This window comes from Protobothrops mucrosquamatus, unplaced genomic scaffold (genome assembly GCF_001527695.2).
Source record: "Protobothrops mucrosquamatus isolate PMUCROS unplaced genomic scaffold, P.Mucros_1.0 scaffold448, whole genome shotgun sequence".
NCBI lineage: Eukaryota > Metazoa > Chordata > Lepidosauria > Squamata > Viperidae > Protobothrops > Protobothrops mucrosquamatus.
The window spans coordinates 653279-680914 of record NW_015386771.1 but is presented as its reverse complement, the minus strand read 5'-3'; the positions used below and the strand labels follow the sequence as shown (position 1 = coordinate 680914).

Sequence of the window (27636 nt, the reverse complement as noted above, 5' to 3'; positions counted from 1 at the left end):
GGAGAGCCTTCTCTGTGGCAGCTCCTGCCCTCTGGAATGACCTGCCCCCCGACCTACGTACAATTGCGGACCTGCGCCTTTTTCGCCGAGCCCTGAAGGCCCATCTATTCCGTGCGGCCGGCCTGGCGTAGTTTGATTATGTTTTAGTGGGGGTTTTGTATGGGGTGTTTTTAGAACAGGCCCGTTATTTAATTTGATTTTAGCACAGAAACTATTTATTTATTATTGTGGTTTTTAGTATCGCCTGTTCACCGCCCTGAGTCCCGTAAGGGAGATAGGGCGGTATATAAATTTAATAAATAAATAAATAAATAAACAAACAAACAAACAACTGACTCACATTTATGACGGCTGCAGTGTCCTGTGGACATATGATCCCTCTTGCGACCTTCTGACAAGCAAAGTCAATGGGGAAACCAGACTGACTTAACAAACCGTGCGCTTAATTTAACAACTGCAGCAATTCACTTAACAAATGTGGCACGGGGCGTCATAAAATGGGGCAAAACTCCTTTAACACATTTGTCATTTAGCAACATAAATTTTGGGCTCGACCGTGCTCGTAAGTTGAGGAGTACCTGTGCAGGTTTTTATTCCAAACGGAGCACCGAAAGGTACTTCAGGCCGCCTTTGCAAGGTTTGTTTAAATAAGTTATTTTCCCTATCGAGATGCGTTAGGATGGGGAGGGGGTGAAAATGTGCAAGGGGCTTGTAATCGGCAGAAGGCCACCAAAGACAGAAGTCTCTCCCAGTTGCCCTTCCTTCACCTACGTGCCTGCTTTTAGGAGACCGCTATCCGGAAAAAACATCGAGGCAGGTGGTAGCAGGGTCACCCCTATGAGAGGCAGGGAAGGAGGCTTCTGAGACAACAGCGCCGATCCAGCTTACCTGCCGTTTCCCGGATGCTGTCAGGGGAAGCTCCGAAAATACGTCATAGCCTCACCTAGAAACAACCTCCAGTCTCCTTTAGCGCAACTGGCTGCCCTCAACCCCACCCCGACCCGCAGGCTCTTACGTCACGACGGCTTCCGTACTACAACCCGCCGGTTCGTTAAGGCCAGGGGTAGGCAACCTCGGCTCTTTTATGACTCATGGACTTCAGCTCCCAGAATTCCTGACCTCGGCTCTTTTATGACTCATGGACTTCAGCTCCCAGAATTCCTGAGTCAGCTATGCTGACTCAGGAATTCTGGGAGTTGAAGTCCATGAGTCATAAAAGAGCCGAGGTTGCCTATCCCAGGTTAAGGCGCTCTCATGCCCTGGACATCACGAGGAACCCGGAAGCGGAAGTGCGGAAGCTCGCAGGGGTAGCCGTCACCTTGCAACAACGCCACCCCTCCAACCTCGGAGAGATCCGACCGACTTCCCCCAGAAAAGGCGGCCAAAGCCACGCCACAAAGTCCGGAACCGGTACCACACGCTCTTGACACTCAACTTCCCTACCCCCCCTCTCGCGCGCCACATTTCACTCTTCCGAGCAAATTGCTGATTCCACGTCAAACCCCCCCCTCGTCCTGAGAAAAGAGAAACGTTCGGGTTGCCCGGACGCTTCTATTTTTGGTCCCGGGATTGTCCTCCAAAGAACGGGCTACTTCCCCCCAGTAAGGAAGTCTAGTTGTATGTCTGAAGGACTCGGGACCTAGTGTGTATCAGATCAGTTGTTGTTCAGTCGCTAAGTTGTATCCGGCTCTTCGCAATCCATGGCACGCACGCCCCCCCCCCCCATCCTCCACTGTCTCCCGGAGTTTGCCCCAATTCATGTTTATTGCGCCGATGACACTATCTAACGCAGTGTTTCTCAACCTTGACAATTTTAAGGCAGGTGGACTTCAACTCCCAGAATTCCACAGCCAGCAACGCTGGCTGTGGAATTCTGGGAGTTGAAGTCCACGTGCCTTAAAATTGTCGAGGTTGAGAAACACTGATTCTAACGCAAATACACAGATCAGTGCCACAAGCGAAAACGGAGGGCTGCCTGCTCTAAAAGAGTTTATTTCTTTGTGTAATAGTTAAAACAGAAATTTGGGTCTGCTGCTTTATGTTGCTGTTCTGAGTGCATTTAATGGGATTTTGGTCTGTGAGTACACATGCTTAAGATTATTCTATTTGGAGATATTGAATCAGATGTATTATGAATATACTATGAAGGAGGGTTCAGAACACTTAAAGTGACTTAAAGGAGCAAGTATTTTGGGGTTGCTGCTTATTGGATGTTTTGATCCCCAAAATAGTTTTCAGTAAATCCTGGCAGTGATGGCTGTTTGCTGTTCTGGTAACAAAATGCCTAGAACAGTGTTTCTCAACCTTGACAGTTTTAAGGCACGTGGACTTCAACTCCCAGAATTCCACAGCCAGCATTGCTGGCTGTGGAATTCTGGGAGTTGAAGTCCACATGCCTTAAAATTGTCAAGGTTGAGAAACACTGGCCTAGAATGTATTGATCAGATAAAACAGTAGAAGTTTGTTACACTATAAGTTTTTTTGTCAGCTTTTGGGATTATTAGTTACAAATAATATAGATGTCACCTCTACAACGAACCTGGCTGAAGCCATCTTGCTTGTTCTAGATTGCCACAAGAATGGGAGGGAGAAGTGGAGGTTTTCTGCTAGTTTAAACAATTCTCTGTCCCATGGGAACCAAGGTCATTTCTACTGGTCGAATTGGAGAGTAGAGCATTCTGTCAGAAAGCCCGCCAAACTATTCTATTGGGAAACGTTAATTGCATAGTAGGGGGGGAGGGAGTTTAACTTTGTAATATTGTAACCCTTTGGAGGGAATTTCAGACTTGGTTTCACTTTTGACCTGCCAATACTATGGAGGTTGATTAGGCATCTGGTGCAGCCCGAGTCAATTAGAACATTTAAGTTAATTTAGGCACCTGTCTTGGGTACTACGATCTTGACAGGGATAGCAAAAGATGGGTTGTCTTTGCCCTCTTCGTCACTGTCATAAGAAGCTGGCATCGGCAGGTGCTCAGGTGGACTTTCTCCTTCTCCCTGGGGAGGAGAAGTGACCCGAATGGCTTGCTCTTGACGAACCCAATTTGATTTCTCCCGTCCAGGTCATGGGTTCCTCTTTGGCTTTGGGGTAGCAGCAGGTGCACTCTTGGCCTGGGGCACAGGGACTGGACAATCTGCAGCACGATGACCTGATTGCCCACACCTGAAACATTTGATCCGAGGTCTGGCAGATGCTCAGAAAAAGCTATGTCATGGTTCCAATAGATGAGACCAGACAAATCAGAACTCCGAGGCTGGAAGTTTCTATTTTAGAAAGACAGAACTGAACCTCAGAGATACCAGCTGAGCTCATTTCAAAAATAAGATTCAAGATTATCAGTACAACTTTTCTCAGCCCAAAGGACTTTGTAATGATGCATAGGGATTACAGTTTTACAATTCTTACTGTCTCTTAGTCACTTGACTACACAAAGATTATGGCATCTAGATAATTATGCTTTAGTGACTATAAGAATTTTCTTTTTTTCCTCAAAAATTGTAATATTAATGTTAATATATAATATGATCTGCATAAAAAAATCTATATCCCAAGCTATCTTTGTTTACATATACAGTAGATAAGCTATGACTCATCGGGTCTTTTCATAAATATTTTCTTGCCAGAATCCTCAATGCCTTACAAAAATGGCAGAGCTTTTAATATAGGGAGATAGTCAGAGATGTATCTGCCTTGAAAATAGTCTATGTCGAATTATATAACACAGTCAAACATCAACAATGGCTTCTAATTTTCCTAGAATCATAGCTATAGAAAAAATAAGCTACATGGAACGCGGTACTTCATATTACTAATATTTGTATTATCAGTTCTGTGAAATGATATGGCCTGAACATATACTGTGCTGTTGTAATCTATTATCATAATTTTTATTCTTTCGTTTCTATGCTACTTCGTAGGTGAAAGAAAACTTGGTACAGTAATTACACCTGATACCTGGAAAGATGGTGCAAGAAACACAACAGGTATTCTCACAAGAACTGCTATTTTTGATCATTTCTCATTTCTTGATCAGGAAAGCATAAAGAAAATGTCAGCGTAAAAAACTCTGCAGATCTTCATGTCAAGCTGTATGTTCCTTATTGTCTCTATAATTATTGCCTCAATAATTCCATTTCTTTTGTCTTTGTTCAGAAAAGCAGTGTTGCTCATAAATGTAGAATTCTGAAAGAACTTCACAATCCACTTATTATTAAGCAATAGGCAATCTAAATCTGGAACTGCCAGTAAGCAGGTTTTCTTTCTAGCATGTGAACATTACAGAGACATTTGTAAATTAATCTTCCTTAAAAATAACTACTAATGCTAAAAACCTTTACAACTTGACAATTGCAGCATGCCTGAAGTTTATATGGTGGAACATAATTTAAAAGACTCAGCATTTCTAGTTGAATCATTGTAACATATTTAGTATTCCAGATGTAGTCAAAAATTGGCTCATTTAAATCAATGAAATCAATTTAAAGACGCAACATAGCAATAGCACTTAGACTTATATACTGCTTCACAGTGCTTTATAGATCTCTCTAAGCAGCTTAGAGAGCCAGAATATTGCCCCTAATAATCTGGGTCCTCATTTTACCGACCTCTGAAGGATGGAAGGCTGAGTCAACCTTGAGCCAGTGAGAATCAAACTGCTAACTGTTGGCAGAATTAGCCTGCAATGCTGCATTTTAACCACTGCGCCACCATGGTTCATAATTATATTTGCATGCATACAGCCAGTAATACAGTATATCCTGGATCCCCAACAATGCTTTGATACTTAATTGAGCTACCCTGGGCAAAAGCAGAAACAGAATTTATATATCTTTGGCCCAGTACATTGCAAGTCCAAGGAAAAAAAAGGCAGACACAGTGGAAATTACAGCATGATGTTGGAATATTTCAAATAAACCCAGACGTTTGACATTATTATCCCTTTCCTACTAGATGAATAGAAACAATTTGGTTTATTAGGTCACATGTTCCTGTCTGATTCTTCCACCTGTCACAGCTATGAATATTAAGAATGTTTTGAAGGGCACTTTAAGCAGTTCATACGTATTGGGGATTTTCAGATGATTGGCAATAAATGCAGCTCATATGTGTAAGGGGGAGGGTATCTTTAACCACTACAATATATTCATATATAATTTAGATCTGCATTAGATTTCTATTGACTTAAGTGCTTGTACAAACACTTAAGAAGTATTGATAGCAATATTACATGTCCTATGATGCAGACACTCTTAAATATATTAGATTAGGGAAATCTGTTGAATATCTTTCCCATAGATACACACAGTCCTGATTTTAGTCAAGTATTTTCTGTTTTGAACTAGTTTTTAAAGGAAGACAACTCACCATGCAGTTCTGTTTTGATCTTTAGCAATATACATTTTCTGTTTTGGCTGTTCAAATTGCTAGAGAGAACAGGAGCTACCACTGAGATTAGCAGGAAAAAAAATCACAGGAATAATAATAATAATAGTAATAATAATAGTAATAATAATAGTAATAATAATAATAGTTGGAAGGGACCTTGGAGGTCATCAACCCTGTGCTCAGGCAGGAAACCCTATACCATTTCAAACAAATGGCTGTCCAATCTCTTCTTTAAAACTTCAAGTGTTGGAGCATTCACCGCTTCTGGAGGCAGGTTGTTCCACTGATTAATTGTTCTAACTGTCAAGAAATTTCTCCTTAGTTCTAGGTTGCTTCTCTCTTTGGTTAGTTTCCATCCATTGCTTCTTGTCTTGCCTTCAGGTGCTTTGGAGAATAGCTTGACTCCCTCTTCTTTGTGGCAACCCCTGAGATATTGGAATACTGCTATCATGTCACCCTTCATCCTTCTCTTTAATAAACTAGACATACCCAATTCCAGCAACCGTTCTTTATATGTTTTAGCCTCCAGTCCCCTGATCATCTTTGTTGCTCTTCTATGTACTCTTTCTAGAGTCTCAACATTTTTTTTACATTGTGGTGACCAAAGCTGGTTGCAGTGTTCCAGGTGTGGCCTTACCAAGGCATTGTAAAGTGGTATTAACACTTCACATGATCTTGATTCTATCCCTCTGTTAATGCAGCCTAACACTGTGTTGGCTTTTTCGGCAGCTGCAGCACACTGCTGACTCATATTTAAGTTTTTGTCAACTAGGACTCCGAGATCCCTCTCACAGTTAATAATATTGAGCAAGGCACCACCTATATTATACCTGTGCATTTGGTTTTTCTTGCCTAAGTGTAGAACCTTACTTTTTTTACCACTGAATTTCATTTTGTTAGATAGCGCCCAATGTTCAAGTCTGTCAATATCCTCCTGTATCTTAAGCCTATCTTCTGGAGTGTTGGCTATTCCTGCCAGCTTGGTGTCGTCTGCAAATGTGATGAGTTCCCCATCTATCCCTTCATCCAAATTATTGATGAAGATGTTGAAGAGCACTGGGCCCAGAACAGAGCCCTGGGGCACCCCGCTACACACTTCCCTCCATGTAGATACAGTTTCATTGAGGACCACACGCTGAGTACAGCCCATCAGCCAGCTACGAATCCATCTGGTGGTGATGCTATCTAACCCACATTTTTCTATCTTATCAAATAGTAGGTTGTAGTCTATTTTATCAAATGCCTTACTGAAGTAAATTATATCCACAGCATTCCTCTTGTCCACTAATTTTGTCACCTGATCAAAGAATGCAATAAGATTTGTCTGGCAGGATCTGTTTTTAACAAACCCATGTTGGCTTTTAGTAATGACTTTGTTTGCCTCTAGGGGTTCGCTGATTCGTTGCTTGATTATCTTTTCCAGAATCTTCCCAGGTATTGAGGTCAGGCTGATAGGTCTGTAGTTTCCTGGATCTATTTTTTTTCCTTTTTTGAAGATGGGAACTACATCACCTCTTTTCCAGTCCTCTAGTAGTTCCCCAGTGCTCCAGGATTTTTGAAAGTTGAGGAAGGAAGATGAATGCAAAATATGTTGTATCCAATGATATGTCACACAGCAGAATCAAAACCAAATTCCCTCAAGTTCATATATATCCTTGAAACTTAGGAGAGAAGATTTATGGTCTTATATGGATGCAGAAGGAAGGCAAAATCCCATTGTATGTGTAGACGTATACCTATGTAGTGTTAGTTAGGTGGTAATAAAAAATAAAAGGGACATAACTAAGATGTAGTTGGGAAAAGTGGCAGAATTTTAGCATTCTCAGAAGGGCTTGTTAAACTGCTCATTTTCATATTTATTGTTGGGTACTCTGGACATTCATTTTTTCTTTTTAATGGCTTCAACTTTAATTTGAAATGGTTTCAACATTATATCTTTTTTATTTATAGAAAGTGGTGGGAGAAAACTAAATGAAAACAAGGCATTGACATCAAAAAAGGCAAGGTAATTAAAAACTTAATTCACTATTCTACATTCTTCTGAATTTTACTCTCTTCCATGTTTCCACATATAGTCACTCCTACTTCCTCCAGCTGAGAGTTGGCATAGAAGCTTCCCCCCCCCCCCATTACATTGTACTTTTAGCACCTATAACTCTTTACCAACATCACTATATCCTGAGAAACATTGGCTAAATTAGTGTTTTTCGAACTTGGCAGTTTTAAGAAGTGTGGACTTCAACTCTCAGAATTCCCTGAAGTCCATCTTACAGTTGCCAAGTTTGAAAAACACTGGGGTAGATCATGGTAATTCTGTAAGGCACTTAACAAGTAAATGAAGGACTGGGAAATTTATCATCCATATGTCATCTGGTCTGATTTACTTTAAGTAGAAGAGAAAAGGTGTAAGACAAAACATGGACACATGGATCATTTATATACATTATGTTGTGCAAATATATAGTGGTAGTTCAAAATGTCAAATTGCATTTTGATAATTCTCTTTGGTCATTTATTAGCTTTCTTGGGGAATTTGTGTCCATCTCTGCCCCATTTACTGCAAATATATAAAAGTAAACAAATTATTTTTATAAACATCTAATTCACTTGTTTTATCTTCTTAGATTTGATCCTTATGGCAAAAACAAATTTGCAATATGCCGGATTTGTAAAAGTTCAGTTCATCAGCCAGGCTCTCATTACTGCCAGGGATGTGCATACAAAAAAGGTGAGCTATTTATTTTAAACCTAGTTTCTTCCCTTTAAAGTGTATTTGGTTACTGAGAAATAAATTGTTATACTGGATGAGCAAAAGTAATTTCAGTACTGCTGTGCTTTTTATTAACAGGTATCTGTGCAATGTGTGGAAAGAAAGTCTTGGATACAAAAAACTACAAGCAAACATCAGTTTAATTATTGTGATTTATTTCTTTTGTAATTGACACTTTGAACTTTGAAGCAATTGCTGGACATCATCATTACTGATAATACGATGAGAAACCTCTAAAGAACTTGCATGGGATAATTGTGCTATTTTATATCTAAGTTTAAATCTGCATTAATGGCTATATTAATTTAGAATAAGACATATTTGTTCACCATAATTTGATTAGTCAGAATCTTCATTTGGAATTTGATAGATACGGTTAGCACCAACTAGGAAAAAAATAAAGTAAAATGAATACATAAGTGCTTAAAGGACATTTAAAATTTCTTTTAGAGAAACTTGAGGGTTAGTTTAATAGTTTAACTTTCTCAGTGACTAAGCTGCTCTTACATTAAGAATAAGAATTGCTGAATACACCAGCAAAACTTTAATAAAATTGGCATGTGATGATTTATAGGGTAAATGAATATTTAAATGTAATACTATGTAAATTTAGCAATTCATCTACACCAATAGGCAATTCTTCAGTTTATTTTTGTTACATGCTTAGAATTGCTTGCAACAAGAGCTTTCAGAGCATCTGGCAAATAACAATATATGAATATTGAATTTCATTATGCTGGATTGGTTGCACATTCTAAATAGTGTACGTCGGTTGATAACTGTGCTTTTACTTAAAATTGGCATTATTTTAAATGTTAACCTTATAGTGGCTTAAGTTTAAAATAGCATTAATATTTCTAAAATATATCTCTAGCTTGATGATGTACAATTAGTGTTCAAGAGAAAGAACGCAGAGTTCCTAATTTGTTGTGCTCATAGTTTGGATTTTATTTTGTGAGTCTCTTGTATGCAGTACCACAATATTCAATAATTAATATGGTGTTTGTGCATTTTTATCAGTGTGTTGCAGAAAACTAGCAAGCTTTTCATTGGAGAGGGAATTATATTGGCCTGTGTTACTATGGTCTACCTGACTGGATAGAGTGATATTGGTTTGATTCTTTTCTACCAATTTGTAGGTGCAATATCAGAATTTTAAAAAAATGATTAGAAAGGGGCAATCAACATAATTCCAGTCATGTTTAATTAATAACTTTTATGAACTTGAAAATTTTATTGTGATATTATTCAGTTTGATTGTTTTGAGGCTCTATCCTAGTGCCGATGTGATTTTTTTTTAATTTTCACAAATGCCAATGGCTCTAGGGTCAATAGAAATGTTACTTTGAGTTGAGTATGTGAAAAATGGACAGCCATATGAATATGCTACTTAACTTTGATCCCTACAACTGAACCATGGGATATAATTGTGGCCTAATCACAATGTGATAAGATATACCTCTACACACACACACACACACACACACACACACACACACACACACACACAAGCTGCATTCAATACCAAACCTATGAGATTCCCCCATCCCCAACCCAATAACTTGTAAGAAAACATTTACAGCAAGCAGAATTGACTCTGAAAGCAATTGGGGGAATAATCAGACAGGAGTCTATAGCCCAGTAAACCAAATTTTTATTTTTACTAACCATATATCAAAGTTAGTATAGCCAGCATGCAAACCTAGTAGGAAGTGATAAACGTTACAAAGATGAGCTCATAAAAAGCATTCCAGTGTCATTTTATTATTTATTTATTTGTATCCCATCTTTATTATTAATTTAAGACATAACTCAAGGTGGAGAACATATCCAACACACTTCCCTTCTCCTATTTACCCGACAGCAGCTACTCTGTAAGGTGGGTTGGGCTGAGAAAGAATGCCTGGTCCAAAGTCATCCAGCTTTAATTTATCCTATGTCTTTTTCCTTTTCCTTGTCTTTGAAATGTAAAAAGCCAAAAGCATGTAAGCTATGGTTCTGCTTTTGGTCAAGGCTGCCCAGCTGGGTGATGAGCCCAGTGTACATTGGTTGATTGTTTTTATACTAATAAATTTATGTCGTATCTTCAGTGTGATTTGGTTACTTTAAGGGAGCCTGTTTTTGGCCACAACACCTATACAAATTATTTATTAGGGTTAACATGGACTTCAATAAAACATAATATTTACCCCTCTTTCAAAAGGCATCTATGGGCATCTCTGTCAAAATTGAACAGCCCTCTCTCAACAGAGGGGGAGAGATCCAACATTATCTCCAGTCTACAACAGTCCTTTCAACAGTTCCAACAAGGCTCCACACCCATTTGCACTACTCAGGTGACCCTGAAGACACGGATAAGCCTCTAGGTAGCTTTAATGACTCGCTAAAAGAATGCAAATCTGTCTGCAGGAGTATAAATCTTTCCATTCCCCACCATCCAGTCAGAGCTGAAGAAGCTTCTTGGATGAGAAGTGAAACGTCTTCAAAGAAAAACAAAGTCCAGCTGCCTCATGAAAAAGCATCTTTGGGTTAATTATGACCTGGATGACTGAGAATCTCCATAGACATTTAGCCATCCTTTCTTTTGTTTTGAGCATAGTTATTTTGCCCTTATTTTTAATATGTTACAATAGAATGGGGTTGGGATACTAGATTGGTTTTATATAATTGAAAATATATGAATGTCATGTATGCATTTTCCTTATATTTTGAAAATCGCTGGCTCTGTTGTGCATTCATTTTGAACAAACAGCTTACCTTGAGTGTTAAGCAGCTTCATCTTCTAATATTGTGAATTCAGCAACCAAAAAGGGAATATTCATTTTGGGAAAAATAGGTTGCTTTTCCAGCTATGATATACAGAGCTTATTATTATATGCACATATAATGTAACTATTGTTTTATTCCTCTGACGTAAGCAATATTGTGCAAATCACAGAAAAGACGTAAGAAGTAATAATTTAAAAAAAATGAAAGGAAAGGAATGTGCCAGATCTAGTTCACATCAATCCCAGGTACCAGGGTTTTTTTTGAAAATGCGTTCTCTAAGATCTTGATGGGGTTCTATGAGATTAAGAGCCAAATAAATTTCAGTTGAATATAGCCACGTTTCTATCACAAAAGTGTTGCTCCTTGATCAGGGATGTTGAGATTTTTAAAATTAAATTACAGGCCATATGGCCTGAAAAAGTTTGAAGACCTACATTATGCCACTCCAGACTCTTCTGTTCTTGGAAACTATTTTTGTTTTTACAATATTATTTTTTCAATTTCATATCACACTGCCTTGAAATTTCTCACTTGCTTTACAGGATCTTATCAACTTCATCCAATCACATTTTTCTTATTTTCCCTTTCCTCTTAACTTATTAGTTTTATGTTCGTTTTGTAATTTAATCCTTATTCAATTTCCTTATGATAAAAGCATTTCAACATACCAATATCTTTGTATTCAGTCCACCTTGTATACAGTCACAAAGGTGAATGTCTACCTTTCTCATTCTATTCAACTTATATAATGTTGATATGATATATCCAGGTTTTGCTTCCATATAAAAAGAGATGAAAGCATGTCCTGGTGCTACTATGTTTATTTCTTTACACAAAGTTTATTTCTTATAACAGATCACATACTTCTCACTATTTTTCTTCCAGCATTTACATTTTTAAAATGGCTCCATCCATTTCTTCATTGTTAGTAAACACTGTATTAAGAAACAAATTCCTATACTTTATGCAATAGTTCATTCCTGGTCAAAATAACCTTAGTCTTGGTATTTGATTGTTCCACTTCTTCTTTACCTTCTGCGTTGTTAGTTCTTTAGTTGTAGTCAGAATTTGGGTTTGTATATCTAAGCTGGCATCTTGTTCTTTTCTGTAACATCTTATTTTGTCACAAGCTGAAAGAATAGTTTCATGTATTGCTTTCAACATGGAAAGAATCTTCCTGGTCCTCATCCATCTCTTTAACTTGTTTATAAATAATCTTTATAGTAAAAGTCATTTGTTAAGCAAGATTTTATAGTCCAAGGTATTTCATGGTAGTAACCAATATTCCTCAAAGAGATAGGAAGGCAATTCCCCACATATAATTCTGAAAGTCAGTAAAAGTTTACATTCACAGTTCAAGTAGGCCAGTTATGCTGCCCAGCTGTTCTCTTACAGCTGAGTTTCTCGCAGGTGGTGCCAAGGCCAGAAGAGTCTTATCTAAGATCTGGGCTTTGAACCAAGTCTCTTTTAGGAAATAACAAGTTGTAATACCAAACTTTGCTATAAGATGTCACCGATGCCGTTTAAAGTTTTTTAAGTCCAAAATTTGTATAATCCTTTTTCCAATTTTATTTTATTCTTTTTGTAGATAAAAGCAAAAGTCTTCAGTAAAAATAGGAAAAATTTTGGTCCCTAAGTTTCAGGAACATATAAATCCAATTAGATTAAAGATATTCTTTTAGTGCTTTAATTCCCCTGAGTAGAGGGTGGGATAGAAATTCCTTCTCTCCTCACAGGGGGAAAAATACTTTGGGCAGCTTTTACAGGGAAAAAAAAATACTTAGGGTAAAGAGAAGATTGAATCTCACCCAGTCTCATCCGCGCTGCTTTGGAAATGCCTGGTGGTAAGTTTGACTTCGGCTGTGACAGGCCATATTGCTCTGGCCGATCTTTCCTCCGCCGGTTTGGAGGGCTACCCTGGATCAAGCGGAAGGGCTGCCGCCCTCCTGTGATCAAATGGGGGTCCCCTCCTTGCTCATCGCCCCTACATGGTTACTTTCGACCCTTTTCAGGGTCCCCCAGCAGAGCAAAACCGAAGGTGGAAGACGGCGCTCATCTTCCAGCATCCGCGGCAGCTGCAATGGCAAGCCAGAAGTCTCCAGACCTATATTTTTAAAAGCCATTGAGTCCGCAAGGAGAAGGGCGGGATATAAATTCGAACAATAAATAAATAAACAATAAATAAATAAAGGAAATATTACAGGTGCAGAGTGGTATCAAAGTTCTATCTGCCATATGTCACAGTCTGGTAATTCAGAGGCTTCTTTGCAGACTAACTTGTTTAGTCTGTATAAATTGTACAGAAACATCCTGCAATAAAATAGCACTTAACTGATTTGATCTTATGCTAGTTTAATGTAATTATATTATAATACAGCTAAAAATAAGAGCCAAAGAAACAGCAATATGTGATGAGATTTTTATCATTTGAATACAATGGCACTGGTTAATAAACTATTTTTAAAGATGACAAATCAAGCAGAAATGTAAAAGGTTTTGTATTACAAACATTTTATACATGCAGAATATGACCTAAATAAAGTAGTTTTGTGCATTTTAGCATCACTTTGACGCAATCATATTAATAAAACTTTTAAAGAACTTGGTAGCTAACAGGAAAAAAAAGAGGGCCTCACATTTATGAATAGGACAAATGTTTCTGCTGCTAACATGGAGTTCCCAGTGTGTGGCTGTGCAGGCAGACACTCTAAAAAAATCATAACACAGTAGCCCTTTTCCCCTCTAGTGAGTAAATTGTAAAAATATAATTATATATTGGGTGCCCTCCCTTTCCCACAGACAACACAGTTTTGTATTTACGAAATGTCAACATTTTCTGCATCTTCAAGTTATTGGAGTCTATATGGCACATTTCAAGTTGTATGACAGTTTTTCTGCGGACAATACAGTAATGTTTACAGTACTTTATAGCATAAAGATCCAAAGGTCAAAATGGGATAACAAAAATCCTTACTATTTCTGTTCCTATTGATATTTTTTTTAATTCCATTATGCAAAAAGTAATTGCAGTTAAAAACTTTTCAAACCAAAAATCAATATTCAGCACCTCTATGTCCTCTAAGACATACAGTATAACATATTTCCTTCTGCCTGTTCTCAGCAAAAGACTATATATTAGCACAATCTGCTTCCCAAACATATCTCCTAGATTACAGTACTCAGGATTGCTAACCATTAGTCATTCTGAGCACAGCAGCATAGCAGATATCTTAGTTTCAACCCTGAAGGAATACCCTTCCCAACACTTGTTCAATAACATGTGAGAGGATGCTGTTGGATTCATGTTCCGCTGATGGCCTCTACTGATATATTTGGATGGCTACTGTCAGAAAGAAAAGCTGGACCAGACAATTTTTTTAATCTGATCCGGTCTGACATTCATAAATACTGTAGCTCTACAACATTTGAAAAATTGAATTTCACTTGAATGAATGAATTGGTGACTTAGTGATCAAAGTTTGTACTGACAACATAGCATAACTCAAAATATGTCTTGGTAGATTCAAAAGAATTTTTTAAAGGTGCTGCAGTCATTCCCTCTTTCTACAATTCTTAACATCCTTCTCCTATAATTCCCAAGGTTTCTTAATCCTAAATCAGTAGCTTAAGCTGCTAATAAAAAAAAATCTTACTGAAAGGCAGATGTATTCTTTTGACATCAATAAGGGATGCCAGTATAAATGATCAATCTCTCATTTTAAAAATTATACATTTATTTAGATTCCCATACACTCCTTTTCCACAAGCCTGGCCTCTAAACTGGAACATTAAACCTAGAACAAATGCATAGTCTGAAGTTCCAGGACAAGCCTACCTTTAAAACCTTCATATAGAGAAGACTATAAATAATAGCTAATTGTCTAGGTCGGTCAAAATATGTGGAACTGTGAATAGAAGAAAGCACAATGTAAATCAGCTGCCTTGAATTAGACCAAGGATCTGCCTTATCCATCAGTATTTATAGAAGCAATTTAGCATTGGAACAATATATATAACAACTGGGATCCTAACACCCATCAGTATTGACCAATCAGGCTGAGAGTAGATATAGTCAGTATATCTGGAAGTCACCAAGATGAGGAAGGCTGGTATCTAGGAAGTTGCCTTACCCAAGGCAGCTTATTATTCATCTAGTCCAGGGGTAGTCAACCTTGGCTCTTTTATGACTCGTGGACTTCAACTCCCAGAATTCCTGAGCCAGCTAAGCTGGGAATTGAAGTCCATGAGTCATAAAAGAGCCAAGGTTGACTACCTCTGATCTAGCCAAATACACCTTTTCAGTCTCAAACAGAGAAAATGCTTCTTGCCTAATATCTGATATTTACACTGAACATGTTGCAGTTGGGATGATTTACTTACAAAAAAAAATGTTTTTCCCTGCTCTCTTTTTCATATTTGAAGTCATTATATCAAGGTCGTAAGCCAGAGGCCTTTTTCAATCAGCCCTATCATAGTGAGGAAATGGACTGATGATCTAATATATATAAAGTTTTACCAGGCATAGATGTAAATCTCAGCAATCCAAACACTCGCCCTTTTTTGGAAACTTGGCATGATTAATCTTTTTATTAAGGAAAAAATAAAACCATGTATTGTGCAGCACACATGAAATAAATCCCTTGCATAAGTCAATATTCTAAGGTTTAAGTTCTAGGCTTTTTCCTCCCACCTCAATGGGTATTTGTTTTTGTTTTGTTTTAATAGACTTGGAAGACACCATATTAACACATGGTTCTGTTTAGTCAGGAAAACACTGGGTCCTTCCTAATCAGTTTCATTCTTTGCACCAAATATGAAATAATAGCTTTTCTTTTTTAACTAGACTTTAGTATACCATACCTCTTTCTAGATTATAATTGCCAAGAATAAACATCTTGCCTTTGATCCCTAGAAGGTGGAACTTGTTAGGACATCTTGTGGTTTTCTCTAAAAAAGGAAGTAGCAACGACTGCAAGCTAGAGGTAGCTCTGTGAAACTTAAGGAATTATAACAACAGAGAAATGCCCTGCATGAGACTTACATTTTTTAGCTTTACTATTTTGCAATCATCATTTATTTTTCTCTCTATGGCTTTGTTTGCAGAATGACATACCTGGAGCCATAGGTCTCCAAACTTTTAAAGAGTACCAAAACCAGCCTTCCCCAATTTAGTATCCTCCAGTTGTTTGAACTAATTCCCTTAAATCCTAAAACAATATGGGATTTAAAGTCTAGTATCTCTGATGGGCTTCGGGTTGGGAAAGTAAATGTTATATATCATTTTCATTTGGGAAGCGGGATATGTCTCTTACTTTATGCAAGGAGATCTGTGTGATCACGTCATATATGCTGCCATATGAATAAAACCAATTTATTGATATAATATTTCAACACAATTCTTGAGTGTCTTTCCTCAAACTTATACACCTCAGAAGTGCTAAGACTGCCATTCCCAATTGGGAGCCAATTGTAGAAGGCTATTAAGGGTGTTATGCAAAAATGGGAACAAAGCTGTGGTGCAATTATGAACTCTGTTTTCTCGTTTTTAAATTACACAGCTTCTAAAACAATGGCTCACATAAGGCAATTATAATCATCAATTGTGTATGCTTTAAATCACTGATATAACCGCAAGCTGCTGCTGTTTTAATTCTTGATCAAGGCAAGAAATTCCTCCCTTGTTTTTGAATCTTCTCGGAGGATGCCGAGCATAGTGCTAGTGACTGTTGTGCTGCTCATTTTCTGAACCCCCCTCATGATCATGCACATGTGTCTGTCAAAAAAATGTTAAAAGAAACATTTTCAGAACATAACCAAATACTATGGGTGCAACAGCATTCAAATTATAAATACAATCTGATTTAAAATAATAATAAAACCAACAACAAAATTAAATATAAATTCTAGTATTACATTATTCCAGAATGTAGAAGCATGCATTTAGTTTAATAATCTTCCTAACAGAAAATGTTTTTTAAAAATCCACATATTCTAGGACAGTGGTGGCGAACCTATGGCACGGGTGCCACTTGGAGCTCTCTCTGTGGGCACATGTGCCGTTGCCCCAGCCTTGCCTCCTCTGCGACCCCCTCTCTCCAGCAGCCCCCCTGAAGGAGAGTCACCCCGAGCGTGGCCCACACGGAGCAGCGCAGCCAAGGACATGGCAGCCATGCAGCGTAGACAAGACTCTTCCCTCACACCCCATCATGCAGTTGATGCTGCAGGGCGTGGGCAGAGGGTGTGGCCTCCATAGCGTTGCTGGGCTGCCTGGGCGATCTGCGGCGGGCCCTGGAGGTGGTGATTGGTCCTGTGGACAGGCGGGGCGGGGGATGGGGGGGCAGAGCAGGGGTGGGGGGATGGAGCAGGGGCCAGTTTTTGGGCACTCGGTCTCTAAAAGGTTCGCCATCACTGTCCTAGGAAATCTACAGTATCTCAATGACACTACAGTTCATATGTAGGACTACTTAAAAACAAAATTGAGTTTGATAGAATTCAATGGAAGCCATTTATAGATGACTTATTTTCTTATCATCAGATATAATAATAAAGAAGGATAATTTCTCTCAATACTCTTATTTTCATAGTAGAAGCCTATTCTGGATCAAAGTGTTTCCTTCAGAAGGATCACCAGATGAAGCAAAATCAATTGTGAAAATGTTGAGATTTGCAGTTCAGGAACATGTGGATTGCATGGTAATACCAGGCTACACACTCATTGAATACACATAGTGTTCCACAAGTAAATATATTTCTACTTTTGTGCTTTTAAAGTACTATTGCATTATTTTTCAACAGTAATGAAAAAGAAATGGAAAGGAGAATAAATAATTGACAGCAGAGGGAAAGAATTACAAATTCAACTAAACCGAATAAGGAATGATGAACTTACGAAGCTTCTATCACCACAGCCACTCCAACAGGTTTCAGAACTTCAGTAATTGCTAAAGCAATCTGTTTTGTAAGTCGCTCCTGGACTAGAAAAACAATTAGTGCTTTATGAAAAATTATCTTAGTCAGAATGAATTGACAAAGTAAATGCAAAATTGTTCTTTAAGGATAAGACACAAAAGTTTCTTCATAAATAATTTTAATCCAATAAAAGAAAGATCTTTGAAGGAAGGGAGAGACTTCCCTTCTTGCACATTTTGTGGGTGGAAACAAAACTCATCTATTTCAGTTGCTATTATAAATTTTGAGTTTTTAAATAAAATAATTATTGATTTAAACTTATATGATCTCCCATTGTATGGCACATATATCTGGGTAGCTAACAATAGTAAAACACAAGCAATAAAATCAATACAAAAAAATAAAAATCCCTGGAACCTTTGCCATGGGCTAGCACAAGTTTATGTCCTGCCTAGGTTATTTGTTTTTGGAATGAAAATTGAATTCTCAGTTTCTTTGCACACAGATCAACTTCTGGATTTTACATTGCAATGAACAAGGACACACATACAATTTTGCAGCTACTAAGATTGTTGGCCAAGCAGACATAAAAACAGCCAGAAAGCAATTGAAGCCTGGGAAACAGGCCCCTAGTCAATTAACAGGAGTGCTGATTTACCACCAGCCTATCAAGTACTTAGAAGGTGAGGGCTGGGCAGCACAGGCAAACAATAGCTAATGACTTAAAAGCCAGCCATCAACACACCCCAATCAACATCGAAAAAGCCACATACAACAGCCACTATAAATACCATACATAGAACAGCACACATGCTGCTAGAGAGAAATTCCCTCAAGATGGGCTCCAGTCCGAAAGCCGAAATATCTGGTCCCAGTGATCCACCAAGATGGAACCTGCAACATTATCCTGGGACATGTATATTTGCCTTCATTCTGGATTTCCCTCCAAATAAGCTAATTGCAGAATGAAGCCTTTCTCCTGGTCAAGTAAATTTGATACTTTCCAGAGAAATATCAGTGGATCCTGTTTTATGAATTGAAAAATTTATTAAGCAGTGCACAGCGCCAGAAAAAGTACTAACCTTGGAGCCTTCGGCTAAACATTTCAACAATTCTGGAAAAAAGGGGGAAAGGATACACTAATGAGAGAGGAAGATGGCATTGATGGACATGTAAATCAGAAAGTGACTAAGTTTGTTTATAATTGATCTCAGACAATAGTCATCAAACTTTTTTTTACCTCAGTGATATCCCAGTGTGAAATAGATATAGATATATAGAGATAGATGGATGGATGGATGGATGGATGGACGGACGGACGGACGGACGGACGGATGGACGGACAGACAGACAGACAGACAGACAGATAGATATAGAATATCTATCTCCAACCATGTTTTTGACTGCAGTTTAATATTTTTCCTAATCTCTGCCAGCTCATAGCTGCAATTTCAATGCTAAAATTCCCTGTCATGACACTATAGCTCATTTCAGGCATTTGCCTGAATGAATGAGTATTTGAAAACCAGTCAAGAATAAGGCTGTGCACATAGCTATACCTATTTCTCTCACATACGCCTAATGTTCTACAGGAAGTATGAAGGATTGTAGTATCCTACCTGTAGAACCTTAAAACAAGTTATTATCCATGTGAGTTCCATATAACAAGGTTTAGAATCAGAAAGACGTATTGATATTCAAGTAACCAATAGAAGAGAATATTTGTAGCTCAAAATTGAACTGTGGGGTCCTTGATGCTCTCTGAGCTTGGTAATGAAATATCTGCAAGAAAACAACCAAGCTCAGAGAGCACCATGGACCCCAAATTCAAGTAATACAAGTACTATTCTACTTTGGTCTCCCAAACAATGTATGCAGGTTTCTATCCATTTTTGAAATCTTCACACATTCAGGCAAGTGTTTATACAGGATTTCATCATTGTGCTATTCTGGTTTCTAGAAAGATGAACTCACAAAAGGTCTTGCACCATTAAATAGCTGTGATGCAATTGCATGACTATCATCTATTATCTGTGACAGTGCATTTAAAAGTTGTGTATGATGAAATATTATGTGATGTACAGTATTTCTCCCCAACATCTACCCTCATTTACCTTTAGATATGACAGTTGTTTATTTCAAACAACTGTCAAATCTTATAGCTATTCTCTATAAGGAAAATCAGACACACTCATATGGTAATCTAAGCTATCGTTACTGTTGCCTTACTGAATCCATAACATAAAATAGTGATTTATTACTCAGAAGAACAGTAATAAATACCTTGCAAGTTTACTTAATCCAACTACTTTCTTCCTTGGTAAATATCCAATGTGTACCTGCAGATATTAAAGGAAGATGAAGAATTATTAATGTATACATTCATATTCAATCCAGGACTGCCTCTACTTCACGCTTTTTTCAGTTGAACTTAGAAATCAGTTTTCCACTCACATTTATTATTATATTCAACATTCAATTTCTCAGCATTGCAGTGAGGAAGCTGAATATGCACTATAACTGCCCAACTCGGCTGAAGTCAGCTCCCTGTTAATTTCATTTGGGGAAAAAAATGCTGCTGATACTGCTGTAAAAAATTAGTCAAATTGATTATTATTCAGTTATTCTGCAAGGCATCTTACAATTAGCAACAAATTTGTTCCACTGGTTATATAGTTCAAGATTATGGACACTAGAATTCAAAATAAATCTATGTTTCCACTGTCATTACCTTGCCAAAGAAAGGAACCAAGTGATGTTCACAAAGAGAAAACATATCAATGCCTTTTACGATAACCATCTCATCATGATCTTCATCAAAGACAGCATCATTGAGTATCTCTGGAAAAAAACAAAAAAGAAATGGAAGATCTCTCAATCTAATTTTATCCTTTACTACAGAATAACTAAACAAATAAACTACCCAATAGCAATCTATAGAATCTATAGCCCTATAGATTCTTTACAAACTATTTTTCTTGTTCCTATCAACACTTTATGTGGGCACTTAATTCATATATAAACTTCATTTTTTCTCACTTATTTGCTTTATCAATTTTTTCCCGATTCCCTGGCTGGTTAAAGTATAAACTGGCATCACGACTTGATTCTATATGCAACAAAATTTGAATACGATTTCTATACTTTTCTGGGCCTGATAAAAAAAAATACATCCATGAATCTTTATTTCTGCTATTGACACCAGTAGTTTTAATATTTATTTGAGGGATTGTTATGAAGTTACATTACAGCAGAGGTCCCCAACCTTTTGGACACCAGAGATCGATTCTGTGGAGAGGTTTTTCCACGGACTGGAGGGTACATGGTTTTGTGTGCTGCCTGCATCCCACGGATGAGGCTTTGCTTGTTTGTGTGGACCGGTTGCTGGCATGCCGCGGGCCTGGTATTGGTCCACAAACTGGGGGTTGGGGCCCCCCGCATTACATGGAAGTTAAGCTAATTATAGGCTATTTAGAATTTTTAAATAATTTTAACCAAATTATTTGGTTCTCCAGGATTCTTAATTATATTTTCCACTTGACTTACCAATGAAACTGAAAATATTATTCCCTTAAATGAAATTTGTATTTTCCTGGCCATTATAGTTTTTGAGATCATATAAACTAGTCTTGAAGTGTTTACCCCACTTATGTTTTGTACATGTATGATTACTGGAAGCAGAATGTACAGAGTAGTTGCTTTTAATAATTCGTGAACACACAATTATTAATATTCTTTGGGTTTTTTATTTTCCAGAATAGGCAATTCTAATGCATTTGTTTTATTTCCATTATTGCAGCACTCCCTAGTATCTGACAAATCAGCAGTAAGCAAAGCCAATTTTAAAAATCATGTGAAAGTGTTCAAGTGGTACAAGTAAAAAAGTGCTTTATTTTATTTATATACTTCCATTTTGGTACAGCCTGACTCTATACAATTCAGGGCTGTTCACAATATAAAAACAAACGCAATAAGATGAATTTAAAAACACAATGTGGAAAATAAATTAAATGACAAATTTGAACTGCTAGAGTCAAGCATACTTAATGAATGCCCTACACTTTTCCTAGAATGACATCAGAATCGGAGCCATCTAGCTCTCATGAAGGACCTCATTCTAGAGCACAGGCTGGAATAATTGCATTTTTGCAATTATTGAAAAATAATTGAAAAACATTACAGAAATATACAAACCAGTATATTGATATTTTTTATGAAATTGTGTTTTGAGTTAGGAGGCATGTTTTATAACAAGTCAGACAACTGAAGTTGTTCCCTGTTGTGGAATGAAAAAATTAAAAACAATATACATTTATGATTTTGCGAGGATATTATATTATCTTATATGATAATAGTCAAGATGTATCAAATCAGCCATATTTCAGTTTTTCTAGTTCGTTACATGGTACAGTATATGGCATGATATTCTTCTTAAAACAGAGTTCCCCAACCTTTCGGCATTGGCAGCCTGAAGTGGGGGGAGGAGGGAAAGAGGGGAATGGTTTTGTGGGAGGGGTAAATGCATGCGCACACACAAACACCCGCTGCTCATGCAAGTGGGGCTGCAAATGCCTGCAACACTCGTGGCAATGCTCGCTGAGTGGGGCTGTGCACACACACACTGGCCAGCCACTCATGTGGCCTGGTGGCCAATAGGCCACAGCCTGGTAGTGGGCCACGGCCCACAGGTTGGGGACCCCTGGGTTAAAATGTAAGCTTGTAGTGTAAAGTGTTTATCACATTTATCAAACAGGAAAACCCACCACTAAAAAAAATGCCAGCAAATTCAAGAGACAATTTTCTAGATGTCTACTCAGATGTTCTGTTATCAGAATGCTTATTTCTGTACAGATCTGCTGTACAGAGCTCTAGCAGAGGTGAGCGCTGGGAAGAACGACTATAAAGCAGCCTATGAACCAGAGTGGGTATATGAACTACAGTAGGTGGAAATCTAGGAGTCCATCAGAGCAGGTGGAAGCCATGAGCTAGGAGGAACATGCCTAGCTCTGCCTGGTGCACCATGCAGCCATTCATAGAAAAGAATGCGGTAAAGACAGACATGGATGCTATTTCTCAACTGGTGTACTGTGATCTGTTCTACATGAGCTGTCCTTGAAAGCCTCCTGCAAACTTCAAATGGTGCAAAATGCAATGGCCTATGTGTTTACAAGTCAGACCCTTTACTGTCATATAATTCCATTACTATGGAAAATGTACTGGCTATCAGTTAATCTCCAAATGCAATTCAAGACAGAGACTGGCTATGCTGGGTAGAACCCAATATGCATAAAAAGATAAGTGAGGGTAACCCACTTATTAACATGTTTGGCAGGAGGGAGAATGCAAGTGGATGACCCCCTCCTATGGAATAGCTTGCATCTGAAAGCAAATGGCCCTTCTCTTGCAGCAGGGCTTTTCAACCAGTGGTACGGGTACCACCTGTGGTAGATTGGCACCTGGCAGGTGGTACGCGACCATCCTAGAAAAGTGGTAGCAGGGGAGGGGAATGAGCTGAACCGGTGGCAGCACCGCACAAGCCTGAGCGGGAGATGGCTGGAGCTGCAGGGCTGTCAGGGCTCAGCGGAAGCTCCAGGATCAGCGCCAGGATGCAGCTGGAGCTCGGCACTGATCCTGGTGCTTCTGCTGAGCCCTGAAGAAGCACCAATCAGCTGGAATGTTGCAGCATCTCCAGGGTCTTGTGATTTACATTCAGATGCTTGGCAACTGATTCATATTTATGACGGCCACAGTGTCCCAGGGTCATGTGAAGCGACCAAAACTTGCTGCAACCACCCAGCAGACGGGGGGAATAAAAACCAAACACCCCCGCTGCCAATCCTCAACAGAAATGCTCACAACAATGAAAACCTCAGACAGGAGGAAGAGCGCCACCAGGCGGGCAGGCAGGTGTCTTGCTTGGCTGTGGCTTGCGGGGCACTTTTTTCAGTGCCATTGTAACTTCAAACAGTCATTAAGCGAACTGTTGTAAGTCGAGGACTACCTGTACTTTATCACTTTTTTCCTTTTTTTTTTTTTTTTGGTTATCAAGTTTTTGACACCTTGCTAGGCGACTGGTGGTACTCGGATGTTGCCATATCCTAAAAGTGGTACAATGGGTGAAAAGGTTGAAAAGCCCTGTCTTACAGCCTTCCAAAAACTTGTTAAGACATGATTAATTCAGAAGACCTTTGGACATTAGCCTGATACAAGATTTTGTTATAAGAAACAGGCAGCATCTTAATATTGAATCAGCATACTAGAATTACTTATTGTTATTGTTTATGCTTATTAGTTTATTATATATTGTATGCCAGTATTTTGAATGTAAACTGTTTAGAAGTGAGTCAAATGAAGTAATAAGAAAGTTCCACAATAAAGGAAAAGGAACACTGGCAATGTTTGATGACTTTTACCCATCATCAACCTGAGCCTGGGATTTTGAATTATTGCCAAAAAGACCTATAGGGAAATTATACATCATCAGGAGATTTCTATTTAGTTATATCTAACAAAATTAATAATTTCTTAAACTACAATAGCTACCTTATAAAGTTTAAATGACAAATCATCAGGCCCACACTGAAGGAGTAATGTACTAAGCACAGAACAGAAAACTATAGAACACAGCTTACTATCATCTGTAAGTCCGAACTAAAATCATTCAAGTACATCATAAATGATCTTCAGCCATTCCTGTTATGTCCATGTATTTGCTTACAGGCACCTGCCTGATCTAAAACAGCTATTAACCACCAACAATACCATTTCACACTGATAAAGATGCAGGAAACAAATGATGTGGTGAATCCACATCCAAACTCTGCCTCCTACCTATTCTGATAATATTAGCAATAGCAGTAGCACATATACCGCTTCATAGTGCTTTACACAGCCCTCTCTAAGCGGTTTACAGAGTCAGCATATTGGCTCCATTACTACAATTATTAACTATATCCCTAGCATCAGAGGCACATTGACCCGTTCATCCTTCTGCATGCTATATGCAATCATCTGTAAGTAATAACTCACTGTTATTGATTGGACATCTAATCTCTACATAAAAGAATGAATGGATATAAATTTGTCATTGGGAATGGCAATCATCAAAAATCAATGTGTACACTGCCATTCTCCAGGATACTCTGCTGTTAACCTCAAGGTAAAAATTAATGAGAAAAGGAATAATGATTTCAGCATCAAACAGCACAGTTAGAATTGATTAGAAGATGTAACACTACTTCTCAAGGACTGAACAAAGATTATTGTCTCATAAATGCTAACTAGCTGCTTCATGAAAGAATATCTGTGCTATACCCAACTGCTGCTTTGTGGTCATTAAAGATAATCTTTACTGTTTTCTTTTTCATATGACTCTCTCCTTATCCGATTCTCTTCTTTCCAACAACAGCAGGAGGCGGAAAACACTATTTTTGATGGAAAGCAAGAAAACTCAGGAGAGATAATCTCTCCATCAACCTAGGGTTTGGCTAGGATATTGTCCATTCTGCCTTCTCAGAATGATCGATGGCCAGTTTTTGTACAATAAGCAGGAAATGTAAATCAGCCCATATAAATGCCCAGATAAATTTCAGATACAACTAAAATTACTCAAGTCTCCAACCACTTACATAGCATTATGGTGAGGCAGTCATTTACCAAGAAAGACTGAGGTTGCATGCTTACATACGTTGATTGGATTCACAAATTGCACAAAGTTATAATGCAGCTTGTTTGCCTGTAACTTGAATGAATCCAGCCAAATAGGATCAATTCAGCAAACCATGCTTAAGCAAATTATAATTTAGAAGGATGTGCAAACCTAGCCACTTTTCTGGGAACTAAAACTTTTTGATGATTGTATGGCTTATGAATAAGAAGAGACCTACCCAGCAATGCATGTGAAGTGATTGCTGTATTTCACTACACAAATCCTACTTGTTCTATCTTATTTGGGCACAGTATATAGTTGTCTTGTGTCTTATGAAATGAATACTTTGATCTAATGTCATTCTAAAAAATCATTAGCTATCTTGTTTTCTAGTCTGTCTTACTTATGAAGAGTTAGCTGTTTCTTGGCTGGCACCTTATGCAGACACTTTTATATGAGATGCACCATTTATACTATATATGTTTATTTTTGATGGGTGGGATTAGGAAAGCATCAACCTTAACCATGCTGTTGCTTAGTTAAATGCCATTTCAAACCATGGGATAGTGGGTTTTACATTTTGTATTTCATCTAATTCACATTTGTGTTGAAAGAGTTGGAGGATTAGGATCTAGAACTGCCAGCCTCAATTTTTAACCTGAACACTTTCAAGAGTGCTTCTAGAAGCCATCCTGCTAAAAGCACTTTGCCTTCATTCTGCCCGAAAAGGGCACTTTAAAACTCCTGTTTTGAGTAGAGATGGAATGGAGATTAGGACTATTTAGACCAGTGTTTCTCAACCTTGACCATTTTAAGGCATGTGGACTTCAACTCCCAGAATTCCACAGCCAGCATTGCTGGCTGTGGAATTCTGGGAGTTGAAGTCCACATGCCTTAAAATGGTCAAGGTTGAGAAACACTGAGTTAGACGTCCCTTGGAAGGAACCGAAACCCGCTTTCGGATAACGGATTGAAAGTGGCCTGCTTCCCTAAAACAGGAAAGGGAACTCGTGGCCCGAAGGAGACTCACCTTCGACGGATTCGTAGTAGCCCTTGGTGAGAAACTGCATGGCTTTAGCCGCCCTCCGAGGCGTCAGCAACAGCCCTTGCCTACCCGGGTTCTCGCCCAAACCCTGTAGGATGGTGCCGTAGGCGGCCTCCAGAACCGGGAGTCGCTCTATTTCTTCCGCTTCTCGGGCGCAGTGGCCCTTCTCGTCCACCGCCGGATGCTGCAACTTCAGAGACGTTCTCCGCATCTGGCCGCCGCTCTGCACATCGAAGAGGCAACTGGGATCCAAGTCCCCGTTTTGGTAGCCCTGCAGGTTCAGCTGGAGCGGTTCCATGGCCCGGCGCTCGCGGCGGACGCGTGGCTGGGAGCGAGGCGCGAAAAAGAGCTGAGACAGCGAGCAGCCGTTTGGGGCTGTTTCGGGGTTTGCCACAGCAGGTGCCGGTCGGGGGTGGCGAGCGAGCGGTCTAGGGCAGGTGAAGCCGGTCGCTCGGCGCTTCGGCGGCAGAGGGAGCAGATTCAGAAGGGCTGCAATGGGGGGTTTGGCGTGAGCTTTGAGAAGGGAAGGCCGCGTCTCTCTTTCTCTCTGCTCTCCGCTCAGGCTGGGGCGACTGAGCCCGGGGCTTCTGGTATTTATTGCGCCCCTCGGCCTTGTTGATCAGCTCTTCTCCGTCAGAGGAGGTCATCTTGAGACTGTCAGCTGGGCGAGATCCACTGAAGCGCCCTTTGTCACCTGGCGTCCCCCCCTCTATCCCTGCTTGCTCTAATCGGAGGAAGCAAGCGTAGGTCACGAATATTAGTCACGCTGTACACGCGGATAAACACACGCAACCTTTCGCCTTTACAGACCAGTGAGACAGCCAAACAGTCTCTCCACCACCACCACACACACACCCCCCCTCGTCTTCACAACAGCTCTTCCCTCTCGAGGTTTTATTCCCATTTCTTAGCTCCAACGTGCTGACTGCTCGGCCTGCAATGGCGGTCGGCTGCAGAGCAATAATTCACGTTGTACACTGGTGTGGGAAGTTAACCCAGAGAAGGAAATATTAAAAAGGCAGAAAAAAAATATTGTTCACCAAAAGGATTTTTAAAAGCATTTTTTTTGAAAAGCAGAAACCAAACCTGGCCTCATCTCCTTGCCCAGG

At 39.0% G+C, this 27636-nt stretch overlaps 3 protein-coding genes across 3 annotated transcripts in view; 1 reads left to right on the top strand and 2 right to left on the bottom strand.

The window, feature by feature from the left end:
* Positions 1-1063, bottom strand: part of PIGF (phosphatidylinositol glycan anchor biosynthesis class F) — a 23124-nt gene extending 22061 nt beyond the window's left edge. The window contains exon 1 of the mRNA XM_015816411.1: positions 889-1063. The gene's annotated coding sequence lies outside the window, so the exon portion shown is untranslated. The remainder of the gene's footprint in view (positions 1-888) is intronic.
* A 2855-nt stretch (positions 1064-3918) lies between these two features.
* Positions 3919-10245, top strand: CRIPT (CXXC repeat containing interactor of PDZ3 domain; the record flags this gene model as incomplete). The annotated part of the gene is given in 4 exon segments (XM_015816410.1): positions 3919-3984; positions 7337-7391; positions 8011-8114; positions 8235-10245. Coding segments are annotated over 4 exon segments (290 nt in total), but the record flags the coding sequence as incomplete, so codon positions are not given.
* Positions 10246-16571: 6326 nt separating this feature from the next.
* Positions 16572-26825, bottom strand: LOC107287865 (GTP cyclohydrolase 1-like). The gene is made up of 6 exons (XM_015816418.1): positions 26513-26825; positions 20566-20675; positions 20118-20173; positions 18917-18948; positions 17815-17899; positions 16572-16698 (listed from the first exon to the last, which is right to left on the bottom strand). The coding sequence occupies exons 1-6, from the start codon at positions 26823-26825 to the stop codon at positions 16572-16574; spliced, it is 723 nt and encodes a 240-aa protein (XP_015671904.1).
* Positions 26826-27636: the final 811 nt, after the last annotated feature.